Raw genomic sequence first — 26388 nt, forward strand, 5'->3', positions numbered from 1 at the left:
ATAAGGAAACATCTGTGGCTGTTAATGGGAATGACAAGGTTTACTGGTCTAAAAAATTACCAAAGTATCATTTGATTGAGTTTTCAAGTTCATTAATAACATTTTTCATTTTTAGAAATGAAAATGGTTCATTTGGTTTTTTTTTCCCCAAATTTCCTTGCTCATTTTTCAAATGTCTTATTGGTGCAATTTGACTTCTATTGCTTCTCTTATCTCTTTTACTCAACTTAAAAACTTATTTGGACTTCCCTGGTGGTCCAGTGGTTAGGACTCTGCATTTCAACTGTAGGGGGCACAGGTTCGACCCCTGATCAGGGGACTAAGATCCCATAAGCTGCATGGTGCCGTCAAAAAAATGAACAGTAAATTAAAAATTCAAACATTTCTTTCACAGTCTCAGTATTATTTCTGGTTCCTTGAGTACCAATTCTCCTAGTTGCTACATTTGCCTCCTCTCCCTCATGGTGGCTCTTTGCTCGTGCGATCGGTTAGACAACAGACAGCAAATCACAGAATTTTGAGTGGGAAAGATGACCATTAATTGCATTATCAGTCAAGTCATTGTCTTTTTTCGTATGAAAGCAACAGCTATCATTAGACTAGCAAAAGACTCAGAAATACACTGTCCACATGTCATTACTTAAGATGGCATATACCAGCAAACTATAAATCAAATGCAATATCTCAAGGGTCTATAAGAAAAGAGTGAGGACTTCCCTGGTGGTCCAGTGGTTAAGAATCTGCCTGCCAATGCAGGGGACGTGAGTTTGATCCCTGGTCCGGGAAGATCCCACACGCTTTGGAACAACTAAGGCTGTGCACCACAACTCCTGAGGCCCGTGTGCCTAGAGCCTGTGCTCCACAAGAGAGACCAGTACGACGAGAAGCCCACAGGGCACAAGTGAAGAGCTGTCCCCACTCGCCCCGCTGGAGAAACCCCACGCACAGCGACAAAGACCCAGCACAGCCGGAATGCATAAATAAAATTTAAAAGAGGGACTGTAAGTACTGATGTTTATTTTTCCCTTCTAAGCATCCATTCTGAGGACAGAATCTCAAATGTGGGCAAAGAGCTAAGTACACAGATATATAAAGCAATTAGCAATGAGAAGGAAAAAGGAAATAACTCAGATGGCCTAAATTAGCAGAATATCCATATGACAGAATGTTTACAAAGAATTATTGATTACACTGAGAAGTGCTTACGTTAAAATGTTAATTTTAAAACAGAGGTTCAACAATACAAAGAAAAAAAAAGACACAGAAAAAAGAAAGCAATTATGCCAAAACATTAACAGTGATTGCCTCTGGATGGTAAGATTATGAATTTTGGGGGTGCCTATATTTCTTTATGCTTTCTACACATTGTGAGTGTCAACGATTCATATTAATCTTAAAAATCAGAAAAGAGTAAAATGTATATATTTTTAAAAGTGAAAACTTCTTAGGGTGACAAGTCAAGAACTGCAATATCTGGGTTAATATTAAATAAGAAAGATAAAATATCATGATACTAACTCTAACATTACAGTCTATAATTTATTCTCAACACAGCAGCCAGAGTATTCTTTAAAACTTGGGGGAGTATTCAGGGCATGCCTTTCCTCTCCTTTAGATCTCCAAAGACTCCCCACTTCACTCAGAGTAAAAGCCAGAGTCTTTCCAAAGGTCTACAAGGACCAATATGATCTGGCACCCCGGCCACAACTCTGACCTCCTCTCCCGACTCTGACTCTGCGCCAGTCACAGTTCTCCTAACTGCTCTTCAAACCTACCAAGGACACATGTGCCTCAGGGCCTTTGCACTTGCAGTACTCTCTGCTCGGAATGCTTTCTGTCCACACAGCCACAGAGTGCGTTTCAGACCTCAGCTCAAAAGTCCATTTTATCAGTAAGCCCTTCCTCAACTCCTGCATGTAACAGCAGCTACTCCCATCGCCCTCTTCCCGAGTACATTTTCATCATCTGTGACATGGCAGAATTTACGGTATTGCGTGTGTGGTCTCCATCTCCATGAGAAGAGCTCTTTTGTCTGGCACATAGAAGATGCTCAGTAAATATGCATTGAGTACCCAAATGAATAAATGCACGGGATTGCAAACTCCTCCAGAGCAGAGGGGCCGAAGCTGACACCACCGCATCGCTGAGGGGCACGCAACAGGTAGCGGAGCCAACTGGACGCCCCCGGGACATGTAACCAGCATTCAACTCACTCCAGAAAAAACACTTACAATTGCAGACAAAGAAGACAGAAGGGAAGAGTCAAATGGAAAAGAACATAAGAGTGTTGGGGCCGAGTGGTAAGAGAGCTTCTAGCAAAAAAATGCAAGTTCTTCTATTAGGACGAGTTTTTTTTTTTTTTTTTCTTCTGTAGGACAGAACTCCACATTTTTATCACAGATTCAGAACCGGCTCTGTGTGGCACCGAAAATGACATTTCAAATGCTCTTTCTATTTAGCTATCTCTTTGTTGTGATTAGATATTTTTCTGTGAAAAAAAAGCATTAGGAAACCAATTACTCTGTCACTCTCCCACCTCCAAAGGAGGCAGGAAAATGCAGCATCTGGGTATGGTACTCACAGGCACCCAGACTCAGACACAAAGACTTTCAGGGCCCATCCACACCTCCTAAACATCTAGTCTGCCTGGTCACGTGGAGGGGGGATACAGCATCCTTGATCTTGCTCCATTTTATCGGCCTCTAGAAATTCAAGGGCAAACTGATAGCATACTGCACAGCCTCATATTCTTTGCTGTAGGAAAGATAAGAAAATTCATCCTAAGCTATTTTGGACTTTTCTGGGCGTTGGAGCGCTCTGGAGATTAGGACAGGCTGGTGGTGGACACTGTCCATGGTAGCTCAGGACTATTAATGAGTTGAGGGGCACTTGTGACGGGGCTGGATGGGGGCAGCTGCTCCCCCACCAAGCCCCCCACTAAATTATTACATTCGCTGAATTCGTCTTTTCTTTCACTCCTCCTCCCTTTCCTTGACAATTCTTTCATCTCTGTCCTCCCACACCTCGGTTGTGTTTTTTCATCCTGCTCAGGTGTCTCCCACAAGATACTGTTTTAGGAAATTTTCCCATCTTGTGAATGCCTGCATCTTAAAAAAAAATTTTATTTGAGTAGAGTTGCTTTATAGTGTTGTGTTAGTTTCTACTGTACAGCAAAATGAATCAGCCATAATATATACACATATATCCCTTCTTTAGGGGGGATGCCTGCATCTTCAAAGGGACCCCTTGAAGCCCAGAAAACCTCAAATTCAAAGGGGGATTTTCCAGCTGGGTGAGCGAGGAGGGCCTCTAATATTGACCGAGTACCTGTTCTGGGCTGGACATTCCAGATACTTGGTGTACTGTTAACGATGTTCCCGAATTCTCACAGTGTCTCCAATGAAATAGGTATTATCGTCTCCATTTCAACAGGAGAGATCAAGGACTTCCGGGCAATAGAGTGTAGAGTGGTAGTTCACATCTAGAGGCCCTGCCTGCTATCTTCCCTATTTCGAAGATGCAGCCAGTGATATATGAAGATTCCAACAAAGAAGCTCAACTGTGCTCAAAAACAAGGTCTACATCTTGATGGATCAGAAACTCCCAATGTTTATGATTTTGAGGGGCTAAAGGCACAGCTTGCTGGCTCAGGGTCTGGAGGCAGGTGGAAGCAGCTGGAAGGCTGGTCTTTCAAGGGTATGGGGACTGAAAGTGTCCCGTGGGAGGTGGGGGACCAGAGCTAGAGTTCCTGAGAATGGAGGCTGGTCATCCTCCACTTGGGAAAGGAGGCTGAGAGAAGCAGAGGTGCCGCTCCACCCCTCTCCTCAGAGTAAAGCTGATCTACGGATGTGAACACTGATACAGGCTGGAAGAAGTACACACATAGCCAGGGCCTGGCCAGACTGCTTATGGCTTTGATGTTGGACTTCAGGGATAATCCCATTATTACTGCGGACACACAGCTCATCACTAACCCAAGAGAGCTGGCCCTGCGCTGAGGGACCTCGGACCTACGTGGAGGCAACTCGAAATCACTTGGCAAGGAGAGCTGGGTGGAGGTGACGAGCAGGGGGAGAAAGAGAGAGAAACTGACTCCCACTCAAGATGAGTGGACAAACCTTAATTCTAAAACACCCTATCATGAGAGAGACAGCCAGCGAAGAGTTAGTGAGCTGCAAGGCAGTTCTGAAGAATTTACCAACAAGTATCTCAGAAAAGATAAAGAGAGGACTTCCCTAGTGGTTCGGTGGTTAAGAGTCTGCGCTTCCACTTCAGGGGGCATGAGTTCAATCCCTGGTCAGGGAACTAAGATCTGGCATGCTGCAAGGTGTGACCAAAAATTAAAAACAGAAAGATAAAGAAATAACTGAGAAAGCACAGTTGGGAGCTATGGAGGATGCATGGAGGGGCTCAGAAAAGTATCTTGCAGGGTTTCCAGGAGACTCAGATGGCAGGGCAGCAAGATTCAAGGATGTCATGGCTGAGGACTTTCTGTAACTAAAGACATTTTACAGATCTTAGGATGAAAGGCGCATATTAATCATCAAGCAGATAAGTAAAAAAAGTAAATCCACATGTGGATAGCCTGGAGCATTCTCCCTCCCCCTGACTCCTCCTGTTCCTGAAATTTCCGACCCATGACCTTCCCCAGGAGCAGCCCAACAATGTCCTCTACTCTTCTGGCCCCGCTTCCGATCCTGGTACAGGGAGGAAAGTCCTGGGTGTGGGGGTTAGGAGACGTAGGTTCGAGCCTCCCCATTTGTTTTCACCTCAGAGTCCTCACTGAGCCTCGACTTCTTCCCTTAAAATGGGATCAGAACTAGAATGATGGAAACTTAGAACCAGAAGGGACTCTGGCGACAGCGTCATCACAAGACCACGGTGTTAGACCCACTAACTAGCTTGGTGACCACAAGATGCTTAACCTCCTGCATCCGCATTTCCCCATCAATAAAAGGGGATGATAATAGCGTTCATCTGTGGGGTTGCATGGGGGATTCCCGGGTAGCGCTGGGAACCTGCCTGCAAATGCAAGAGACTTGGGTTCGATCCCTGGGTTGGGAAGATCCCTTGGAGGAGGGCGTGGCAATCCACTCCAGTATTCTTGCCTGGAGAATCCCATGGACGAGGATCCTGGCAGGCTGCAGCCCACAGCATCGCAAAGAGTCAGACACGACTGAAGCATGAGCACACACATGGGGTTGCACAGGGATGAAATGAATTCCTGCATGTAAAGGACTTCGCGTGGTGCCAGGCCCAGAGGAAACCTTCAACCCGGAGCAGCCATTTCTGTTATGATAAATACAGCCCCCCACAAATGTCACCTGCGCCTACACTCAGTGCGAGGGGCTCCCTGAGGAAACCAAGGACCCCAGGCAGAGCAGAACTCGGGCCCACTGTGGCCGCTATGCTGGGGAGCACCAAGCCAGCAGACTGCCCCTCCCTACCCTTGCCCCTGGCTGCCCTGGGTAGGCCACCCTCCTTGACCTCCTGCGAAGCCCCTCTAAGCAACCAGCCATGAACCTCCCCCAGTGCCAGTGTGCCCCGCCCCGACCTGACCGGTCCCTCCCCGCACCCCACTGCCCTGGGTACCCTACCTCTCTCTGCTCACTGCAGATCTTACACAACCACAGGGGCCGTTTCTGGCTGGGAGAGGCCTCGATCCCGCATTTGGTGCAGACTTTCTACGAGAGAGAGGACACAGGAATGTAAATACTCAGTCCCTTCCTCCCCGGCTGAGGGGCTGGGAAAACTATCACCCAGGAGCCCTCGTCATCTTCCGAGGGCACGGTTTTTGCTTCAGAGCCCCAAGGGGAGATGACCCGAAGGACACAGATCATCTGAACCCAGCAGCTGGCTGTGGGGCACCAAGGATGCATACCCTTCCTTGGATGGCCGCGATAGAAATTCACCCCCAACAAGTACATCCTGTTGGGATCACATCAAAGAAATAAGCTTGCTGAGCGTCACAGCTGCATGACGTTCAACAGCAAGGAACTGGAAACAACCCAAACGCCCAGTACCAGAGGCGGAGCAAACACAACCAGGATATGGCCTTCACAGGCAGGCTGCATCGCCCCTGGAAGTGCAGGCAGGAATGATGCTATTCAACAAAGAGAACATATACATGGATATAACCACGCAGAAAACTCACTCGTGTGCCTGACAAGGTGAGGCGATGATGTAGTGAGAAATACCAGTGCCCGCTTAGGCACTTCCTTGATGCCAAGGCCCTTCACTTACCCATCCCAGCCACCCCAGCATACATAAGTGGGCCCATCTTGCAGGGAGTAGTTTGAGAAAGTCCTCACGTTCACACACCAAGGAACAGACTCAGGTCTGCCTCTCGAGCTGTTATATAATAGCCTCCGGACACATAAGTAGCCAGAACCTAGTTTCTGCGGCGTTTTTCCTTCTACAGAATTGCTTAAGCTCATCACTTCTAAATGCGTATTTTGCTTCCTCCAAATGCACAGCCACAAGCAGCAGTGGGAAAAGCCAGATGAAACGCACCAGGAGAAGAAGGGGACTTGGCGGGGGCTGAGACCTCGTCCCGGCTAACCCGGCAGAGTCTGATTAGGGGACAGTGTGTCCTCCTTACAAAACAGTCACACCAGCTAATCAATCAGTCTTTCTGCCGCCTGGAAGCTGCCTGGTCCCTGCAGGGTGGGGAGCTCTCTCCCTCCTCCTCCCCCTAAGGGAAGGCTGGATCCCTGGCTTGGCCTTTTCTGCAGGCTGCCAACTGAGCAAGGAGCACACCTCTCTGCCGAGAGGGAAATGTCACCAGCTTGGCTTTCCCGAGCATGTTGTCACCACCTGATGGGGAGGCTGAGCCTCAGGAAGTGGGGAGCCAGTTCGTGGCAGAAGGGGAGCTATGATACATCATGGGGGGGTGGTGTCTGCGCTGGCCTCCATTTGATGCTCAGGTACAAGAGACATCACTTTTCTTTGATTTCTCCAAATACACTGTAACCGGCTCCAAGCTCAGCTCCCTCCAGGTTGGCAGGACAGTCCACCCCAGTCTGATTAGGCCTGGCTCTCACGAAGATCTCAGGCTTGGGGTCTTGGCAGTGCAGTGTGTCTGGGAAGGGTCCCCTGGGTGCTGTGGGGCCCAGCCACTCCTGTGCCAGACCTGGGCTGGGATCTGTGCCAGGCTGGGGCTTGGCCTCTCTGGGGGCCCGCAGACTGTCCGCCTGGAGCTCCAAGTCATCAGCCCTGACCTGGTTTGGAGATCTCCCTCCCCGCCTAGAGCTGCCTCTTGTTGCCCTTCCCAAAGTTCGCCCCAGCCCATCTACCTCGAGGACAGGGCCCCCCATAAGCCCATAAGTTGGGCCTCAGGAAACACACATGGGCCCCTCCTCCCTGGGGTAAAGAGAGGAACGAGGTGCTGAAGCCACTTGGCTGTTTTTCTTGCTCATCCCCATGACCCTGTGTAGATGAGGGAATGTGAGCCGGCCACCACATCAACTCAGTGCAAAGGGAACACTGCAGTCATGTCAAGGACAGCCAGGCCTGGGGGAGGCGCTAGCTTCCCTGCCGAGTGGGCTTTCACTGAGCGGAATTGCCCTGGGCAAGTGAGTGCTGGCTTCTAGGGGTTAACCGTCTCATGCTTCCTGCAGCCTGAAACTGTGTCTGAGCATTAGACAAACCAAGTCTACCTTCTGGGCCTAACTCACATGCTCCATGTGTTCCTTTTGCAAAGGTGCATCCCGGCCCAGAACATGCTCAGGGAAAGGGGGGTGGCTCAGGGTGTGGCCACAGGATACAGGCTCTGGGGCAGGAGAGCACAGAGTCTGCCATTTAGAGGCAACCTTAGACTTGCAACTAACCTTCTCTGGGCTTTGTTTCCTTGTCCTGAAAACGGTGGTAACAAGCAGGTGCATGCCACCTCTGGGAGGATCAAGGGAGCTGATTCACAAAAGTGCTCATCAGCACAGTACACGGTAAGAAGCCAGGCAGTAACCAGAGTACTGCATGGCCATCTCAGTAAAGGATACCACACCCATCAATCATATAGGCCCAAACCCAGAATCATCCTTGATCCTCACTCTCCCTCATACCCACCTAAATAATCCATCTCCAAGAACTCTAAATCTCACTCAAACTGTCCGCCCCCTCCACATCCACACCTACCTCCTTGTGGCCTCAGCTCGCACCCCTCTCCCTCTGCTCCACCGCCTGGCCCTCTACTCTCCAGCCCCAGCCATGCTGACCTGACTTCAGGCCCTGGTCCTCTATCTGCTTTTCCTGCACCGGACCTTGGCACCTGCTGCTTGCTCCATCTGGGATGTAGTTGGTCACACTCTCTGCTTATCAGCCTACTTATCCTTCAGACCTCGGCAAAAGCACAGCTCCTTCAAGGAAGCCTTGTCTGACTTCTTACCCAGTTGGAGCTTTCCTACCAGGCTCTTGTCTCTTCTCCTCCACTGAGATCTCATCCTCATCCTCCTGGCTATGTAACTACAGTCTCTTCCCCTACCAGGCTGTGAGCTCCTGGAGGACAGAGGCCATGCCTGTTTCTCTTCATCCTCCTGGTTCCAGTAGCAGTATCATGACTTGTTGTAGAATAAACGAAGGAGCAAAAAAGAGCTACTAAAAAACATATCTAATGAATGTATTTATTTGGCTGTGCTGGGTTTTAGTTTTGGCATGTGGGACTTTGTTCTCTGACTAGGAGTTGAACCTGGGCCCCTGCATAGGGAGTACAGAGTCTTAGCCACTGGACCACCAGGGAAGTCCTCCAAGAAGAGCTACTTTTAATATTACACCTGAGAAGGCAAGAGGGGGTCCCTCCTGGAATTGTGCTGACCAGCCTGGGGGAAAAGACACACAGAGACAGGAAATACTCACTTGGCAGCTGGGGGCAAGGAATGCCTGGTCCATGCTGAGTGATGCTGACTGGTGGGGCAATGGGAGACCAGACCAGGAAGAGCCTCGTTCAGGGTGCAGTGTTGGGGTGGGGGTGGGGGTTGGGAAAGCTGCCAGTTGGTCTCACTCTTAAGTGTACAGCATGAAGCCAGGCTGGCCTGCCCACAGAGGAAATGACACCACTGGTCCTTTACTAAGAGTAGGGGGCAGGAATGTGTGCCCTGCCCTCCACGTGACCACTCCTGATTGCTCCCCCCTCCTCCGGGGATATCCTGCAGGCCACCTGTGAGTGCAGACTGGGTCCAAGGTCTATGGGGTGCCCTCCTCAGCATCCCCATAATCCAGGCTACTTGGTTACCCCAAGACTCTCTGGAACCCCACCCTCCATCCAACATCATTACCTTCACCATCCCACACTGCTGGCCAGAGTCAAAGGTGCGACAAGGTCTGGGAGACCACAGAGCTCGGGCACCTCACTTCCAGGCCGGCCTTCATGTCCTCACTGGGAGCCCCTGACTCATTCCACACAGAGCCCCCATTCTCCACGGCGGGTCCCCAAGTGAGAAGTGAAAGTGAAAGTCACTCAGTTGTGTCCCACTCTTTGTGACCCCATGGGCTATACAGCCCACAGAATTCTCCAGGCCAGAATACTGGAGTGAGTAGTCTTTCCCTTGTCCAGGGGATCTTCCCAACCCAGGGATTGAACCCAGGTCTCCTGCATTGCAGGCAGATTCTTTACCAGCTGAGCCACAAGGGAAGCCCAAGAATACTGGAGTGGGTAGCCTATCCCTTCTCCAGGGGATCTTCCCGACCCAGGAATTGAATCGGGGATCTCCTGCATTGCAGGTGGATTCTTCACCAACTGAGCTATCAGGGAAGCCCAAGGCAGGGTCCCCAAGCTGCCACCAACTAGAAGGGAACAGGTGCCTCATTTTGCACGGCAGGAATACAGATGCAGACGTAGAGAACAGACCTGCGGACCCGGTGGGGGAAGGAGAGGCTGGGATGAATTGAAAGAGCAGTATCCCAACATATATATTGTTGTTTAGTCCCTAAGTTGTGTCCAGCTCTTTTGTGACTGCCACGCCCCTCTGTCCATATATAATATAGGTAGCCAATGGGAAGCCGCTGTATAACACAGGAAGCTCTACCCAGTACTCTGTGACAACCTAGAGGGGTTGGATGCGGTGAGAGAGGGGTTCAAGAGGGAAGAGACATATGTAAAAATAAATTAATTAATTAAAAAAAAAAGAAGGGAGCGGACACGGTGCCCGCGTGTAGGAGGGAACGAAAAGGCTCGCACCCTTCCAAGGGCACTTGGTACCCAGCAGCCTGAAGGCTTCACCACGACATCAACATCCATCACAGAGAGAGTGGTGTTCCCGACGCTCGGCCAACCAGAGAAAGATGAAATTGTGCTCAAATGTTCCATACGAGGAGGCTGGAAAAATGCACACTGTGCAGAAATGAATAATGAAGGTGGTTAATTTGAAACTATTTGGTGCTTCAATTCAATAAGCATTGACTCAACAACTCGGTGGAAGGCCATGTTCTAGGAATGAGGAGGATGAACAAGGCACGGCCCTTTGTCCCCACTGAGGGTCCCATCGAGCAGAGGACTTGATGAATGGGCCAAACTCATCTGGAAAAGGACTTGCCCAAGAGTTTCAGCCAACGGAAGTTTGTCACCGAGACGGTCTCTCCCTAGGAAGCAGGCAGCAATGATGTTCCCAGAGTGGTTGCTCCCCCGTCCCCACCCTGCCCCCCCAGGAAAGCCCGGAAAAGAAATGGCTATATCCAGACAACCATCACAGCACAGGCAGGAACAACGCCAAGAAGTCAGCCCACGCATGTGCACTTCACGTCACCCACCGTGTCCCCAGCGCTAGAATTTGAATTTTCAGCAGCAAGAAAAATCCGACTGCATTTTGGAGAAAGGTACTCTGCAATAAAAATGATGATATAAATGAAAGAAGTGAAAACGGTCACGACAGAACCATGTATTTACTGACACAGAACAAGGTTCACAATAAAGTTTTGAAACCAAGTTATAAACAGAAAGTCTAGTGCGTTTCTCTCCCATATAAATGTATATGTGTTCGTAGCTATCTAGAAGTCAATACACGCACATAAAAATACCTGGAAGGAATAGGCCAAAATGTACATTGAATTGTGCTACATCAAAATCTATTTTAAATGGGTAAGCAGAATTCCTATTTAAAGGAAGCTTATGCTAAATGTTTCCCGAAATCACTTGTCCCAACTTAAGTTTTTGGCCAGACCAAGATTTTTGTGGGTCAGGATGGATTAAAGAAGCTGAAATCACGTGCACAACTGCCTCCAATGCCCAGACCCTGTAGCTGGTGCCAATGGGTCAGCGACCCCTCTGATCACAGCCTCAGCCCTGCTCAACTCCGAGACATCATCAGGCTTCATCTCCAGCCTGGAGGGCTGGAGTGCAGGGGCTACACGTGGCCTCCTTGCCACAGAGAGACTTGGTATCTGAAACCCGGGGCATGTTGCCAAATGACTTTAACTAGATACTGATGTATTGGGTTGGCCAAAAAGTTTGTTTGGGTTTTTCTGTAAGATGTTATAGACAAATCTGAGTGAACCTTTTGGCCAACTCAATACATCTTATAAATACTTATATACTTTATTGAGCCTGGTTGCTACACCAAGCATTGAGGTAGGTGTTTTATGTAGAATCTCATTTCATTTTCACAACCACCCTAGGAAGTGGGTATTGTCCCTGTTTTATAAACTTGGGATCTGAGGCTTGAGGCTAAGTAACTTGACCATAGGGAACTGGGATGTGAACCCCATGCTGTTTGAGCCCCAGGTCTCAGCCCAGACAAGACTTATCCAAGCCTTCCTTCCTCCCTGGCAGCTCAAATGGAGGCAAGGCTGGTTCCCTGGGCCCTGGCCCCTTCTCCAGAACTCCAGATTCGGTCAAGCCTCAAGTGGGAGAGGGTGTAGCGCCAGGCCCCTCCTCTTGTCATTGGGACACAGCCTGGGGGCCAGTCGGGCAGAGGGCAGGCTGACCCAAACCCTGACCACTACAAATACAGAGTCACTAGGGCCCTAAGTTCTAAGAATGCCAGCCACCTGCTGCTTGGCCTGAGACAGGAGCCAGGAGGCGACCAGAGAAGAGTTTCAGAAGGAAGACAAGTCTCTGCTTTCCACCCCAGTCCTGTGCCAGGGATAAGCAGCCGTCCTGCATCCCGGCTGCAGATGGCAGGTGCACTAACCCACACAGGGCCGGCCTCCTCCCTGTGCTGCCTCCTCTGAGTGGGCCCTCCCGTGCTCACCACCAGATGAGCCACTGATGCCACTTGGGGACCACCTACTAATCCCAACCCTGGGCAGCCCCCAGCCGCCAGCCACCCCTCCCAGCTGAAAGGCAGCACTGCAGATTTCAGGATTCGCTTCCAAAATACCTCCTTCCGCCCGCCTGCCACTTGCTACAGTCAGCACCGCATCCTGAGTAGAGAGGAGGTTTTAAAAGGAGATGGAAGGAGCTCAAGATGAACACTCATGAGCGCAGACTGAGAAATCACACCTAGGATGTGCTTTGGGATCACCTCTATGCTCGTGCCCCACTGTGTGTCTGATGGGGGCTTGGGTACCTCAGGCAGGATGAAGCCGCCAGGAAATGGGGGGACCACTGCCTCTCCACCCCCACCTACCCCCATTAATTCTTCCTGGTCCTGGTTGTCCTCAGCATCGCCTCTCAAAACAGAGACCCCCATGCTTGATTTTTGCCTCTTTTCCAGGCAAACGTGGGAAGCAAGGACTTGAGCTGTCTCGACGGGCCCCAGCATGCACCCCGGGCACACAGGGTGGGTGACAGGAGGGCAAACAGAGGCAGCCCTGGCTGCAAACAAGAGTTTGGGCAAAGGAGTGGAGACAGTTTTTCACTCTGAAACTGAGAGGGAGGTTTTAAAAACCATAAGATCTAATAACATATGATCAAAGGGAGACTGCGTGAGACATGGGTCTCGAGGAATTCACTCCTTCCTTCAGCAGGCATCTCTCAGGACACGTGGGCACACAGCCCCTTCCGGGGAAGAGACACACAAAGGCTGGCCTGCATGGACAGAGCAGCTCTGAGTCCTGCCGGGACTGAAGCCGGCTGATGCGGGCACACAGAGTGGAAATGAATCACGCACACACGTGGAAAGGACGAAGGGCTGGAGGGGATGGCCGGGGATGGTTTCCAGAGCCGGCCTGGCTCAGGCAGGGAGGGGTCAATGTAGACCCCCCAGGCTAGGGTGCATCCCTCACTGCATGCTTCCAAGACTGTCCTGCTCACTTTTTTCAAACATAAAATGCTTTGAAATTTCAAACAGCATTTAAAAAGGTAGAAGGTTTCCACATAAAGAGAGCCTGGGTTTTGAAAGGCTGAACGAAGGTGCTCCAAAGACCCTGGCCAGGTGGCCCGGTGGGGACTCCACACTTGTCCCTCTCGACCTCTAAGGGGACCTCGGGTCTCACGGGGTCTTCTGTGGGGACAGGTAACAGCACTGACTCTCCCAGGGGTGTGTGAGGATGGAAATCACTGTGCCTCAGACATAGAAAACAAACTTCAGGTTACCAAAGAGGAAGGGGGCGGGGAGGGATTCGTTAGGAGTCTGGGATTAACAGATACACACTACTGTATATAAAATAGATAGGGACTTCCCGGTGGTCCAGTGGCTAAGACTCCTTGCTCCCAAGGCAGGGGGCCTGGGTTCAATCTGTGGTCGGGGAACTAAGATCTCATATGCTGCAACGAAGACCTGGAACAGCCAAATAAATAGATAAAATAAAAATAAATAGATAACAAGGACCTACTGTATAGCACAGGGAACTATATCAGTATCTTATAATAACTTATGATAGGAAAGAATCTGAAAAAGAATAAGGATATATATGCATGTGTAACAGAATTCCTTTGCTGTACACCTGAAACATTGCAAATTGACAATACTTCCATAAAAAAAAGGAGAAAAGGAATCAGTGAACGGTTCTATCAGGAGTTCTCAGACACAACCCTCATAAAATCTGCCAGGCTTGGGAGATTTTGTGCACCCCAGGGCCCTGTCCCTAGGCCAACCTGCTGAAGGAGGAAGCTCTAGGGTGAATGAAGCCCACTGCACCCGGAGGGCTCCCTGACCCACACCGAGCTTTCCTTAAGCTTAAGCACTAGGCTCCTGGCCCCTGGTTAGCTCCTTCCAGCCCTAAAGAAACCCCTTGCTCCTGGAACTGACCCAGGCCCCCACTGAGCTCTTCGAGTGCTCCAGCCTCTCAGCCACAGGACCACATAGCTACATCTGAATCCCTGGATCCATGGTCTCCCAGGACCACTGCATCACACTGGCGGCCTGCAGCTCTCCGACCCCATACTGGCCAGGAGGGACTCAGCGCAGAGGAGGGCCCAGGTGGTGGAGGAAGCAGGCTCATGTCCCGTTGCTCCCCACCGAGTGGTTACTTAGAGTTACGACTCATAATAATGATAATAGTTGCCATTTATTGAGCACTTACTCTACGCCTGGCACCCAGCTCAGTGCTCAACACCCATTATCATTATCACATTTAATCTGGTTTATGTTCACAACAGCCCTGTGAGGGAGGTTTTATGATCTGGATGTCTTAAATGATGAATCAGAGGCCCAGAACTCTTGGGTGGCTTGGCTAAGTTCATGTCACCAAGAGGTGGCAGGGTTGGGAGGGGGACCCAGGTCCACAGTCATAAAAGCAGGAGCTTATATAACGTGGACTGTGTTCTGGACACAGCAGGAGTGCTTCGTACGGACAAGTCTCTCAATAGTGACGGCCCAGGCAAGCTGTCTGGGGTCACACAAGAGGAGTTAGTAGAAGGCTGGGCTGGGATCTTACTCCCGTTCACTGACAGAGAGGAAGTGGATGGAGTTCTCCTATGGACAGTGGTGGTCTGTAGACATGTGGCTGAGATAGACCCTGGCCATCGGAACACAAACTCACTGCATTAAAGACCCCAGACACAGCCAGCTCCAGCCTCCCCCCAGCCCGGCCCTGGTTGCATAACCAACTGCTGTTTTCCTGAAGCTTTGGGCTGGGGCCTCCTACAGACAATTCCTCACCCAGAGGTGTGTCTGCCACCTGGTAGCCACCTGGCCCAGGCTCTGTTATGGGAGCCACAGCCAAGGGAGAGGCCTGATTATTTTGGTTTTCCACCCTCATATCCAGTGTCCTGAAAATGCCCTGTTCCTCTCGCAGCACCCCAGCTAAGGCTATAGGTAAGCCTGGCTCCTGTGGGGCTGCCACAAAGATGCACCTTGGAGGGAGGGCCAGGCAGGGAGCCCCTGGCCAGGTGTGCCAAGTAGATCCTAGCTCCCAAATTCCGTAGCCCTAGGACCTGTGACCAGCCAGTGGGAGGGGTCTCCAAAGACTGAAGTCTCAGCCCTGCTTCTGGAATGCTTGTTATATCCATGAGAAGGCAGGCAGGGGCCTCCAGTGAACCTTCACCTTCCCTCCCGCTAGAATTCGGTGGGCAGCCACTTTAGCTGCAGGCTGAGTCAATGATGTCAAGAGCATTCAGCAAATACTCCCTAAAGTCCTGCTCCTGGACTAGGTGGAGAACATGGTGAGGCTCACAGGCTGGAGGCACAGAGACACAAGGATGGATGCACACATATGCGAGAGCCTTCCTCCCTGGCCCCCGCCTAGCTCTCCAGCCTCACCAAGCCCACCACACCAGCCCCTAAAGCCTCACTGCCTGTTCCTGACACTCTAGGTACTTCCTTGCCGCTATGCTTTCACCCAGGCTCTGCCTCATGGCTAGTGAACTCCTATGCATCCTTTAGGAACAACGCAAATGTCTCCTCCTCCATGACTCCTTCCTTGATTTTTCCCCAGGGGAAGTACAAGTTACTTTTTCCTGTACACTCCTAACATGGGTTGGAATTTCTAGAGGAGGATTAACTGCATCATACTGAAATTGTCTCTCCTGTGACTGTGCCCCCTTTAGAAATAGGACATTGTTGTTCATGCTTAAATCCCCCAGTTTAGCAGGCTTGTAGCTGGCTAGGAGGGGAAGGAGGGTCTGACTGACAAGCACCACGTGTTGTGGGACTGAGATTCTGTAGACATCTGGGGGCTGCTATTGGCTTTTAAGGAGGTGAGGGATATGATCAGATCTGAGTTTCAGAAAAAGGGCCTTGGCTGAAAATACAGATTCAGTGACTCAAGGTCAATTTGTCCTCCATATTCTCAGCAGATGCTCTTTTTCCAGAACATTCCCAGATGCCCATGGAACTTCCGATCCTAGCTGGGTTTGGAAGGTGAGGAAAAGGAAGGATGCTGCTTATCCAAGGCTGCCAGTCGGCCAACAGGATGGATGGTGGTGATGTCAGCAGGGTGGGACGAGCGGCTGCCACAATATTTAGCTTTGGACTCATTGATACTTGCAGTGCGAGGGGACTCCTTGGAAGAGCTGTCTGGTCCCAGTTGACACCCAAGACCAGAGCTTGGGAGGAAGGCAGGGGACAGAGACAATGGTGGGACAGCACGTGGCGTTGGCTGAAGCTGGGGCACTCGAGGGAAGTGAGAGGCCGTGCAGACCAGTGATCTTTCAGTGTTAATCCGAGTGTGTCTACTCTTGGTTTCACCATCCCTAGGACAGGTGTTTCAGGAGAGCTGAGGCTTGGCCTGACCCCTGAGGTCACTCTGAAACCTGGATTGCTGCTTGGCACACTATAGTTTGTTTAGGCTAAAGGAGACGTTAATGTTTGAGTTCTGAGGGGGAGAGCATAAAAGGAGGAAGGGTCTTCATGGGGGCCAGGACCCAGGGAGCAGGAGGGGTCCCAGAGCAGAACCACAGGGCCAGGCCGGATGCAGACAGCCAGCCAGACAACACACTTGAGTTGCTGGGCCAAAGAGAACAGGGTGGGGAGTGGGGAAGTCTTAGGGAGGCTGGAGAAGGCCAATCCAGGGACCAGCAGAAGCCAAGTGAGCATAGATGCCCCAAGCTAAAGTCAGAAGGTTCCCTGGCTTTGCACCAGCCCTGCATGGACATTCAGCCCCTCGGCAACTCCACCTGTCCCAGGGGTCAGCACCTTTTCTCTGGCTCTCCGGAATCATCATAACTCTCAAAAGGTTAGGCTTCAGACTTCCCTAGCAGTCCAGTGGTTAGGACAACACCACCAGGGGTTGTGGGTTCAATTCCTGGTCAGAGACCTAGGATCCCGCATGCCAAAAAACCGAAATGTAAAACAGAAGCAGTATTGTAACAAATTCAATGAAGACTTTAAAAATGGTTCACATAAAAAAAAAAATCTTTATCAAAAGATGGCTTTATGTGAAAATACCCTCTCCCTTCTCTGTGTACCTCCACAGCCTGGGACACATTAAATATCTTCGAAGCCAGTCTTTGGAACTGTCACTGGAACTGCCTGTCATTAGAAGCCTGTCACTGGAACTGATATATATATATATAAATTTTATATATTTTAAATATATATATATATAAATTTTAAATATCTTCGAAGCCAGTCTTTGGAACTGTCATTGGAGCTGCCTGTCATTAGAACTGATATATATATATATATATATATATATATAAATTTTATATATATATATATATAAATTTGAAAAATAGAGCAGCCTCAACAAACACCCTAGGGCTTCTTAACATTCCAGGAGCAACAGCACTAATGATCAATTAAGGACCCTGGTGATGCACAGGAGCAGAGCTCCAGGGAGCGCGGCGACAGGTCTGGGCCAGGTAGAATTACTCTGATCCTCAGGCCTTGGAACTCCCAGCCTGGGTGGGTTGCTTATGCTGCTGAAGTTGGCAGCTTGTGCTCAGGGAATGAATGGACTGAGGGCCCTGGATACCACATGGAGGTGGTTAGACTTTATTCTAAAGGTACTAGGGAGCCACCGAAGACTTTAGTGGGAGGGGGAAAAAAAAAACCACACTTGAGCAAGACCAAGAAGGAGCTAGAAAACAGATGAGACTCCACAGTCGGGGGTCAGGAAACGGGGTGGGGAGGCCCCGTAATGGCACCCTGGTGCTCAGGCCTCACACCCTGCAGGGGCGCCCAGGCTACACTCCCGTCTGCACCTGGAAACTCAGCCAGGCAGATGAGGTTCTTGGGCAGAACTACACCTCTGAAAGACTTGGCAGGTCACGACCCCTCTCAGCCTCAGTTCCTCCACCTGTAACCCGGGGGAGGAGTCATTCCTCCTATGGAAGGCAGGATGACAAGGGTGAGGAAAGGGTTTGGAAGAACGAGAGCTTAAAAGCCCCTCTGACAAAGGCCTGGCTCTTTCCAGGTTTGGACGCCCAGCCTAAAGGGCATCCTGGGTGAGGAGCCAGCTCCCCCGTGCCCCGCCATCAGCAGGAGCCATGCCCTGGTGTCCCCATGGGGAAACAGGACAGGCTAAATCCACCTCCAGTTAAGGTCAGTGAACAGCAAACAGCTGTGCAGGAAACGACGCAGCAGGAAGAAACAGGGGCAATTTAAGAGCGATGAAGAATCGCTGGCCCCGTGAAGGGTGGCAGCTTGTGGGGCACAGCCGGCGAGGTGAGGGCCACGTGGGCGGCGCCGGCCACAGCTCGGACTGGAAATGTCATTATCTGTTATTTATTGCAACAGAGGACGGGAGGCTGCACCAGATTACTGTTCCTGGTAACAGCCACTAAACAGATTTCCCAGTACGGCTTCCTGCTGCCGGTGCGCTCTTGACGGACGATATACTGACCAGACCCGGGAGAAGAACCACTGAGGGAGGTGGCAAGGGTGTCGGGGGTGCTGGACAGAGTTCTCAGGGGGGAAGCCTGGCTGGTGTCCCCAACCCTAACCCAGGCCTACAGAGACGCTGCCCACTCAGTGAGGGGCTGGCCTCATCCTAACCAGTTTATGACTCAACAACCTCAAACATCTCACATGTGTCTAGCTGCTGCTCGGCCATCTCAGGGCGTCCGGGGGGAGCTTGGGATACCACACTCGACCATGAATGGTGAGCCTCGGTGTTGGGGTTACCATCCCTGCCCCAGTACTGGGAGTACTTAGCCAATGGCCTTCACACCCCATGGGCAAGCACCAGACAGCACCTTCTCTCTCTCTTTTCTTAGTTCTCTGACCAAGGCTCGAACCCATACCCGCAGCATTGGGAGGGCAGAGTCTTAACCACTGGACACCAGGGAAGTCCCTAGCTCTCTTTACTTCCTAAACGACATGTGGGCAAAATTCTAAAGCAAGAGGTAGGAGGAACTGTGAGGCTCTGGCTGTGCCAACAGGAACAAGTTATCCCTCTGAGCCGCAGTTTCTTCATCTGGAAAATGGGTATAATCACTGCCTTTTTTTTGCCTATGGATGGGCTTATGGCATCATCAGAGGAAGAGGGAGCTCTCAGGAGCACATGCCCACCCCCACCCCAGCTTCCTTCTACTGAGAGGACACAGGCTCCATCACAGCCTGAGCCAAAGTGAATTGGGAAGCAAACCCGCCAAAGCTTTAAAATAACAACAAATTGAGCTGTGTTCTGGAGAGAGATGAGCTTCCAAATCACAGCTGCAGTTGCTGCTGCTGCTCCTTGATCTGGTGTGGGGGAGGGGTGGAAATCCCAGGGGAGCAGGTTTGGGGGTAGTGGCCCTGTAAGGACTGGGATGACCTGAGCTTCCTGGCAGGACACCGGTGGATAGCCCCGGAGACCCTTGCTTCTAATCCCTCCAACTGCTTCCTTTCACAGGGAGCATAAGAGAGGCGCAGAACAGGAAGGGGTTTTGACCCAAGGTCACAGGGGGAGCCCAGAGCTGAGCTCTCCTGCGCTCCTAACTTCCGGGCCACGCACTAGGGCAAGGGTGCAACAGGCAGATATGAGTTTAGGTAACACCGCGTCCCCCACCCCACCAGCTATGTTTGTCCTCTGATGTACACAGGGACCCATGCCCCCAGTGGACTTCACACATGGTTGGGATACGTGTCTGGGGGGAGTACTGAGCAAAGGGAGACAGCTGAAGCCAAAATGCAGAGGCCACAGCCCTGGGAGAGATCCAGATGAGGAGAGAAGCCAGGTCTAACAGGATGAGGCGATGTCTGCAGCAAGAGAACGTGGGCCCAGGCCCAGGCCCCCCACCCCAGTCCTCCCCCTGAAGTGTGTAAAGAGCCTGAAAAAGCAGCAGCTACAGGAAAGGGTAAAAACTCCCTAATATCACCCAGCCAAGAATGGAATTAGATTTCCATATATAGACCTGGAGAAGATGTCTTTGATATGTTATTAAATAAAAAAAGATGAAAAAAGAGAGTTATAGAGTAAGGAGTATATTATGGTCCCATTAACAAACATGTAGATGCACACACCTGTGTACATGTGCCTGCATGTGGAGAGAGATATGGAAGGACAAATATGCAAGCTGCTAAGGTCAGAGGCAGGGCAGGGGGTTAATGTTTTATACGCTCTGTATTATTCGATTTTTATAATTACTGCACACTCGGTGCCAGCCACTGTTTCTTAGAGCTTACCATGTATTTCACTCAATTCAATCCATACCACCTTATGACATAGGTGAGAAAACTAACGCAGAGAGGTGAGGTGGCTTGCCCAAGCCAGGAGGAGAACCCAGGCACCCCGAATCCAGGGCTCTTAATCTTTATGCAATAGTATAAATTACTTTTCAAAATTCCAGAAAAAGGAAGTCAATAAGAAAATAAAGGATGCCATCTCACTAAGTCCGTCAATACTTTGGAACCCAAGCAACTGACCCTGGATCCTCCCACCTGGCAAACTCAACAGGTAATGAACGGAGGTGGGGAAGAGGTGGGGAAGCAAGCCACACCCCTTTTCACTTCTGTGTGGTCCAGTGCCCAGGGTGCGGGCTAATGGACCAGGTCAGGGTGGCCGCGTTTCTGTAAAGGGCCAGAAAGTGCAGGATCGTGACCTGGTAGGGCCTGGCCCAGAGTGAACTCAGTCACTGGCAGCTTTTGTTATTTCTAACCCTCGACTGTCTTTTTTTCCCCCCTTATTTATTTATTTGGCTGTGTTGGGTCTTAGTTGCAGGATCTTTCACCGTGGCATACAACCAGATTCTCTAGCTGAGGCGCGTAGGCTGGGTAGTTGTGGTGTGCATGCTTAGTTGCTCTGCGGCACGTGGGATCTTAGTTCCCCAACCAGGGATCGAACCTGCATCCCCTGCATGGCAAGGCAGATTTTTAACCACTGGACCGCCAGGGAAGTCCTTCTTAACTGTCCTTTGAGTCCCCATCTTAGTCGTTCCTGCCTGAAGTCAGGGCTTTATTATTGCTAATTGGATAATTCCACATCTGACAGGCTCTTTCCAACCCACGACACATTCCCACCTCCAAATCCACCTCTGGACATAAGCTCCCCAGAGACCTACCCGGCGGCTGTCACCTCCTGCTCAGCAGCGTTTGATGCTCTGCGGCCAAAAGCCTGGCACGTGGGGCCCCTTGGTGATCCTCACTTCATTCTCTCCCTCCCTCAGGCTGCGTCTCGCCATCACCCCCTCCTTCTTCCTCCCTTCCCCACAACCACCAGCTCTGCCAAATGCCGACCAGTCCCTGTACTTCCTCCTGAAATGTCCCCCACCCCCCGCCCCCAGGACCTGGGTAGCCACCCTCCAGGCTCAGCTCAAAGTGAGCTCCACTTTGCAAGGCCCTGTACCTCTCAGGTGCCAGCACCGCCCACAGCCCTCCACTCTGAGATCCCCCCACAATATCTGTGTCTATGGCATTATCTGCCATCAGTGGTGAGCTCCTGAGGGCCTGGCTAGAAGGTGCGCTAAGTGAGCAGGGTTCCCGGCTGGTCTCTCTCCAGGACGCTCTGGGCCTTGTCACCAAGTGCCCAGCTTGGCTTTCAGCAATTCCCCCACTACTCAACTAAAGAAAGCTGAGTGCCGAAGAATTGATGCTTTTGAACTGTGGTGTTGGAGAAGACTCTTGAGAGTCCCTTGGACTGTAAGGAGGTCCAACCAGTCCATCCTAAAGGAAATCCATCCTGAATATTCATTGGAAGGACTGATGCTGAAACTGAAATTCCACTACTTTGGCCACCTGATGCAAAGAACTGACTCATTGGAAAAGACCCTGATGCTGGGAAAGATTGAAGGCAGGAGGAGAAGGGGACAACAGAGGATGAGATGGTTGGATGGCATCACCAACTCAATGGACATGAGTTTGAGTAAGCTCTGGGAGTTGGTGATGGATAGGGAGGCCTGGCATGCTGCAGTCCATGGGGTCGCACAGAGTCGGACATGACTGAGCGACTGAACTGAACTGAATTGAACCACTGCCTTTGTCCTGAAGACCCTGAGCTGAAGGTCTGAATCAAACCTGGCTGACCTTTGATATTCAGGCTGATATTTGAATGGGCTCTGAGCTGCACAAAGTGGCAAAAAAGAAGCTACGTTTGGGGCGGAAAGGCCAGGGCATGGGCTCCAGAGCAGGGAGAAAGAAGTGTGCCTTGATGGAGACGTTCTGTTCATCAGACTCCTGGGTGAGCAGATGTTCCGTGACGCCGTGTGCTGTCTGGTCCAAGCCTCCGATCCCCGCAACGGCAGCCAAGTCAATTCATGCCAAGCAGCCAGAGCGGGCCCTCGGGGCAGATGAATTAAGTGACTTTTTCCGGGAATTTAGGAACCATCAGTGGCTGAATGAAAAATCCATCTTTGTAATGAGGCACAAACACACGTCTCCTAACATCTGAGTCAGGCTGGGGAGGGGAAAGGACGTGGTGGGGCCAATTTGGAGGCAGCTCAGATGAGAGGGTTCCAGGAGGCTTCTGCCTTTGGGGCTGCACCTGAGGGACAGAGGCGCTGAGGGCAGGAGACAGACCAGGGGACAGGGAGCTTGGATGACTTCCACTGCACCCTCACACAGGAGGGAGGCCCTGGGGTAAAATGCCCCCCTCCCAACCCTCGTGCACTGTCGGTGCAATTGTAAAATGATGCACCTGCCAGCTGAAAAGAGTCTGACAGGTCCTCAGAAAATTAAACAGAATTATTCCACGATTCAGCAATCCCACGTATGGATACATACCCATAAGAATTGAAAGTAGAGTCTCAAAGAGATATTTGCATACCCATATTCACAGGAGGGCAGGAGGAGAAGGGAAGAGATAATTGGATGGCATCACTGACTCAATGGACATGAGTTGGAGCAAACAGTGGCAGATAGTGAAGGACAGGGAAGCCTGGCGCATGGCAGTCTGTGGGGTCACAAAGAGCTGGACATGACCAAGCGACTGAACAACAACAGCCACAAATTCACAGGAGCACCAACCATTCACAAGAGCTAAAAGGTGGAAGCAACCTAAGTGTTCATTGATGGATGAATGGATCAGCCAAATGTGTTTCAAATACAATATTATTATTTAACCTCAAAAAGGATATTATAATATTATTATTTAACCTTAAAAAACTAAGATCATGGCATCCCATCACTTCACGGCAAATAGGTGGAGAAACAGTGGAAACAATAGCTGACTTTATTTTTGGGGGCTTAAAAATCACTGCAGATGGTGACTGCAGCCATGAAATTAAAAGACGCTTACTCCTTGGAAGGAAAGTTATGACCAACCTAGACAGCATATTCAAAAGCAGAGACATTACTTTGTCAACAAAGGTCCGTCTAATCAAGGCTATGGTTTTTCCAGTAGTCATGTATGGATGTGAGAGTTGGACTACAAAGAAAGCTGAGCACTGAAGAATTGATGCTTTTGAACTGTGGTGTTGGAGAAGACTCTTGAGAGTCCCTTGGACTGCAAGGAGATCCAACCAGTCCATCCTAAAGGAAATCCATCCTGAATATTCATTGGAAGGACTGATGTTGAAGCTGAAACTCCAATACGTTGGCCATCTGATACGAAGAGCTGACTCATTTGAAAAGACCCTGATGCTGGGAAAGATTGAGGGCAAGAGGAGAAGGGGACGACAGAGGATGAGATGGTTGGATGACATCACCGACTCAATGGACATGAGTTTGGGTGAACTCGGGGAGTTGGTGATGGACAGGGAGGCCTGGTGTGCTGCGGTTCATGGGGTCACAAAGAGTCAGACACGACTGAGCAATTGAACTGGACTGAAAAAGGAAGTTCTCACATGTGCTATCAAGTGGATAGACCTTGGCAACATTGTGCTGAGTGACAGGAGCCAGTCACAAAAAGACGAACACTGTAGGATTCGTTCATATAGGTATCTGGAATTGTCAACCACACAGAACAGAAAGAATTGGGGTGCCAGGGGCTGGGGTGGGTGGGAATGGGGAGTAATCACTTAATGGGTATAGAGTTTCAGTTTTGCAGGATGAGAAAGTTCTGGATCTGATGGTGGTGATGGTCACACAACAATGTGAACGTACTTGATGTTCCTGGACTGTACATTTAAAAATGATTAAAATGGTAAATTTTAACATTTGTTTTTCTTAACACAAATTAAAAAATAAGTCATTTTTAAGGACTCCCCTGGTGGTCCAGTGGCTAAGACTCTGCGCTCCCAGGGCAGGGGGCCCGGATTTGATCCTGCTCAGACAACTAGGTCCCAGGTGCCACAATTAAAGATCCCACGTGCTGCTACTAAGACCTGGCACAGTCAAATATTTTTTAAAAAACCAAATACATTTCCCAAGGGTATAGCTGCCATCAATAGTGATTCCTCTGGTGGATCTGGGCAAAACCAATGGAAAATTTTCTGTAAGGTATTCAGCATTCGAGATGTCACTAAGAACATCCATGATTCATGGGAAGAGGTCAGAGTTTCAACATTAACAGGAGTTTGGAATAAGTTGATTCCAGTCCTCATGGGTGACTCTGAGGGGTTCAAGACTTCAGTGCAGATGTGGCAGAGAGAGCAAGAGAAAGTGGAGCCTAAAGATGGGCCTGAACTGCTGCAGTCTCAGGATAAAACTTGAACAGATAAGGAGTTGTTTCTTACAGCTGAGCAAAGAAAGTGGTTTCTTGAGATGGAATCTCCTCGGGTGAAGATGCTGTAAAGACTACTGAAATAACAAAGGATTTAGGATATAACATAAACTTAGCTGATGAAGCAGTGTCAGGGTTTGAAAGGACTGACTCCAATTTTAGAAGAAGTTCTATGATGAGTAAAATACTATCAAACAGCATTTCACGCTGCAGAGCAAGTGTTCATGAAAGAAAGAATCAATCACTGTGGCAAAATTCACTGTTGTTTTATTTCAGGGAATTGTCGCAGCTGCCCCAAAGTCCAGCAACCACCACCCTGATCACAGTCAGCATGGGAAGGGCGAGGGGAGCACTGAGGCAAGAAGCCCCCAGCAAAAAGATTAGCACTGCATGAAAGGCTCAGGTGATGGTCAGCCTTTTTCAGAAATCAAGTGTTTTAAAATTAAAGTGAAAGGGTTAGTGGCTCAGTCATGTGTGACTCTTTGCGACCCCATGGACTGTAGCTCGCCAGGCTCCTCCTGCCCATGGGATTCTCCAGGCAAGAATACTGGAGTAGGTAGCCATTCCCTTCTCCAGGGGATCTTCTGCATTGCGGGTGGATTCTTCACCATCTAAGCCACCTGGGAAGCCCTGAAATTAAGGTATGTACTTTTTTTTAAGACATAATGCTATTGCATACATTTAGACTACATAATAGACTAACGACAGACATATAATAGATTACAGTAGGCACTTCCCTGGCGGTCCAGTAGCTAAGACTGTGCTCTCAGTGCAGGAGGCTCAGGTTCAAGCCCTGGTCAGGGAATTAGATCCCACATGCCCCAACTAAAGATTCTACATGCTGCAACAAAGATCGAAGATCCCACATGTCCTGACTAAGACCCAGTGCAGCCAAGTAAATAAATATTAAAAATAATAGACCCCAGTAAAGTGTAAATATGACTTTTATATGAACTACGACACCAACAAAGTTGTTGCTTTATTGCAATATTTGCTTTACTGCAGTGGTCTGGAACCAAACCCACAGTATCTCTGAAGTATGCCTGTACAGACTTTTTTGTATATATATTAAACTTGATACAACCACATGCTAAATTCACCAATATCCACCTTTTGTATTTAGAGTCTTTCAGATTTCCTGGTTATATGATCATGCTTTCATGACAACGACAGTCCTAGCTATTCTCCAGTCTGTACGTCACACATTTCTTTTTCTTGCGTGATTGCCCTGCTTTGGCCTCCAGCACAATGTTGAAAGAAGTGGTGATGAATATACACAGAACTTGTCTTATTCCTGACTTTATGAGAAAAGTTTTCAATATTTAACTATCGAGTATGATGTTTCTTCTCCTCCTGTGTTCTGCTTCTCCAAGGAAGGGAAAACGTGACATGTGAAGGCTTCCATCTGAAAGAATGGAGAGGCAGTGTGGCAGAACCACTCAGCCCAGGGGACCCAGCTCCCCACTACCTGGCCAGGGGCCCAAGCAGGCCACACCACTGAACCGAGCCCCTGTTCTCCATCTGTGACTGGAACAGCCTCACCTCCCCTGCCTCCCGACAGCTTTGCCTTAAGGACCAGAAAGGATGGCTTCTGTGAAAGAGCTTTATAAACTCCAA

General features: G+C 49.9%; 1 protein-coding gene across 1 annotated transcript in view; it reads right to left on the minus strand.

Moving 5' to 3' along the window:
- RPH3AL (rabphilin 3A like (without C2 domains)) overlaps positions 1–26388 on the minus strand; it is an 87852-nt gene that overhangs the window by 47733 nt on the left and 13731 nt on the right. The window contains 1 exon segment of the mRNA XM_086359814.1: positions 5598–5684. Within this exon segment, the coding sequence (XP_086215940.1) occupies positions 5598–5684 (87 nt within the window).

This window comes from Bos grunniens, chromosome 19 (genome assembly GCF_055505025.1).
Source record: "Bos grunniens cultivar Pamir isolate PY7600 chromosome 19, Bosgru_T2T1.0, whole genome shotgun sequence".
Lineage (NCBI taxonomy): Eukaryota > Metazoa > Chordata > Mammalia > Artiodactyla > Bovidae > Bos > Bos grunniens.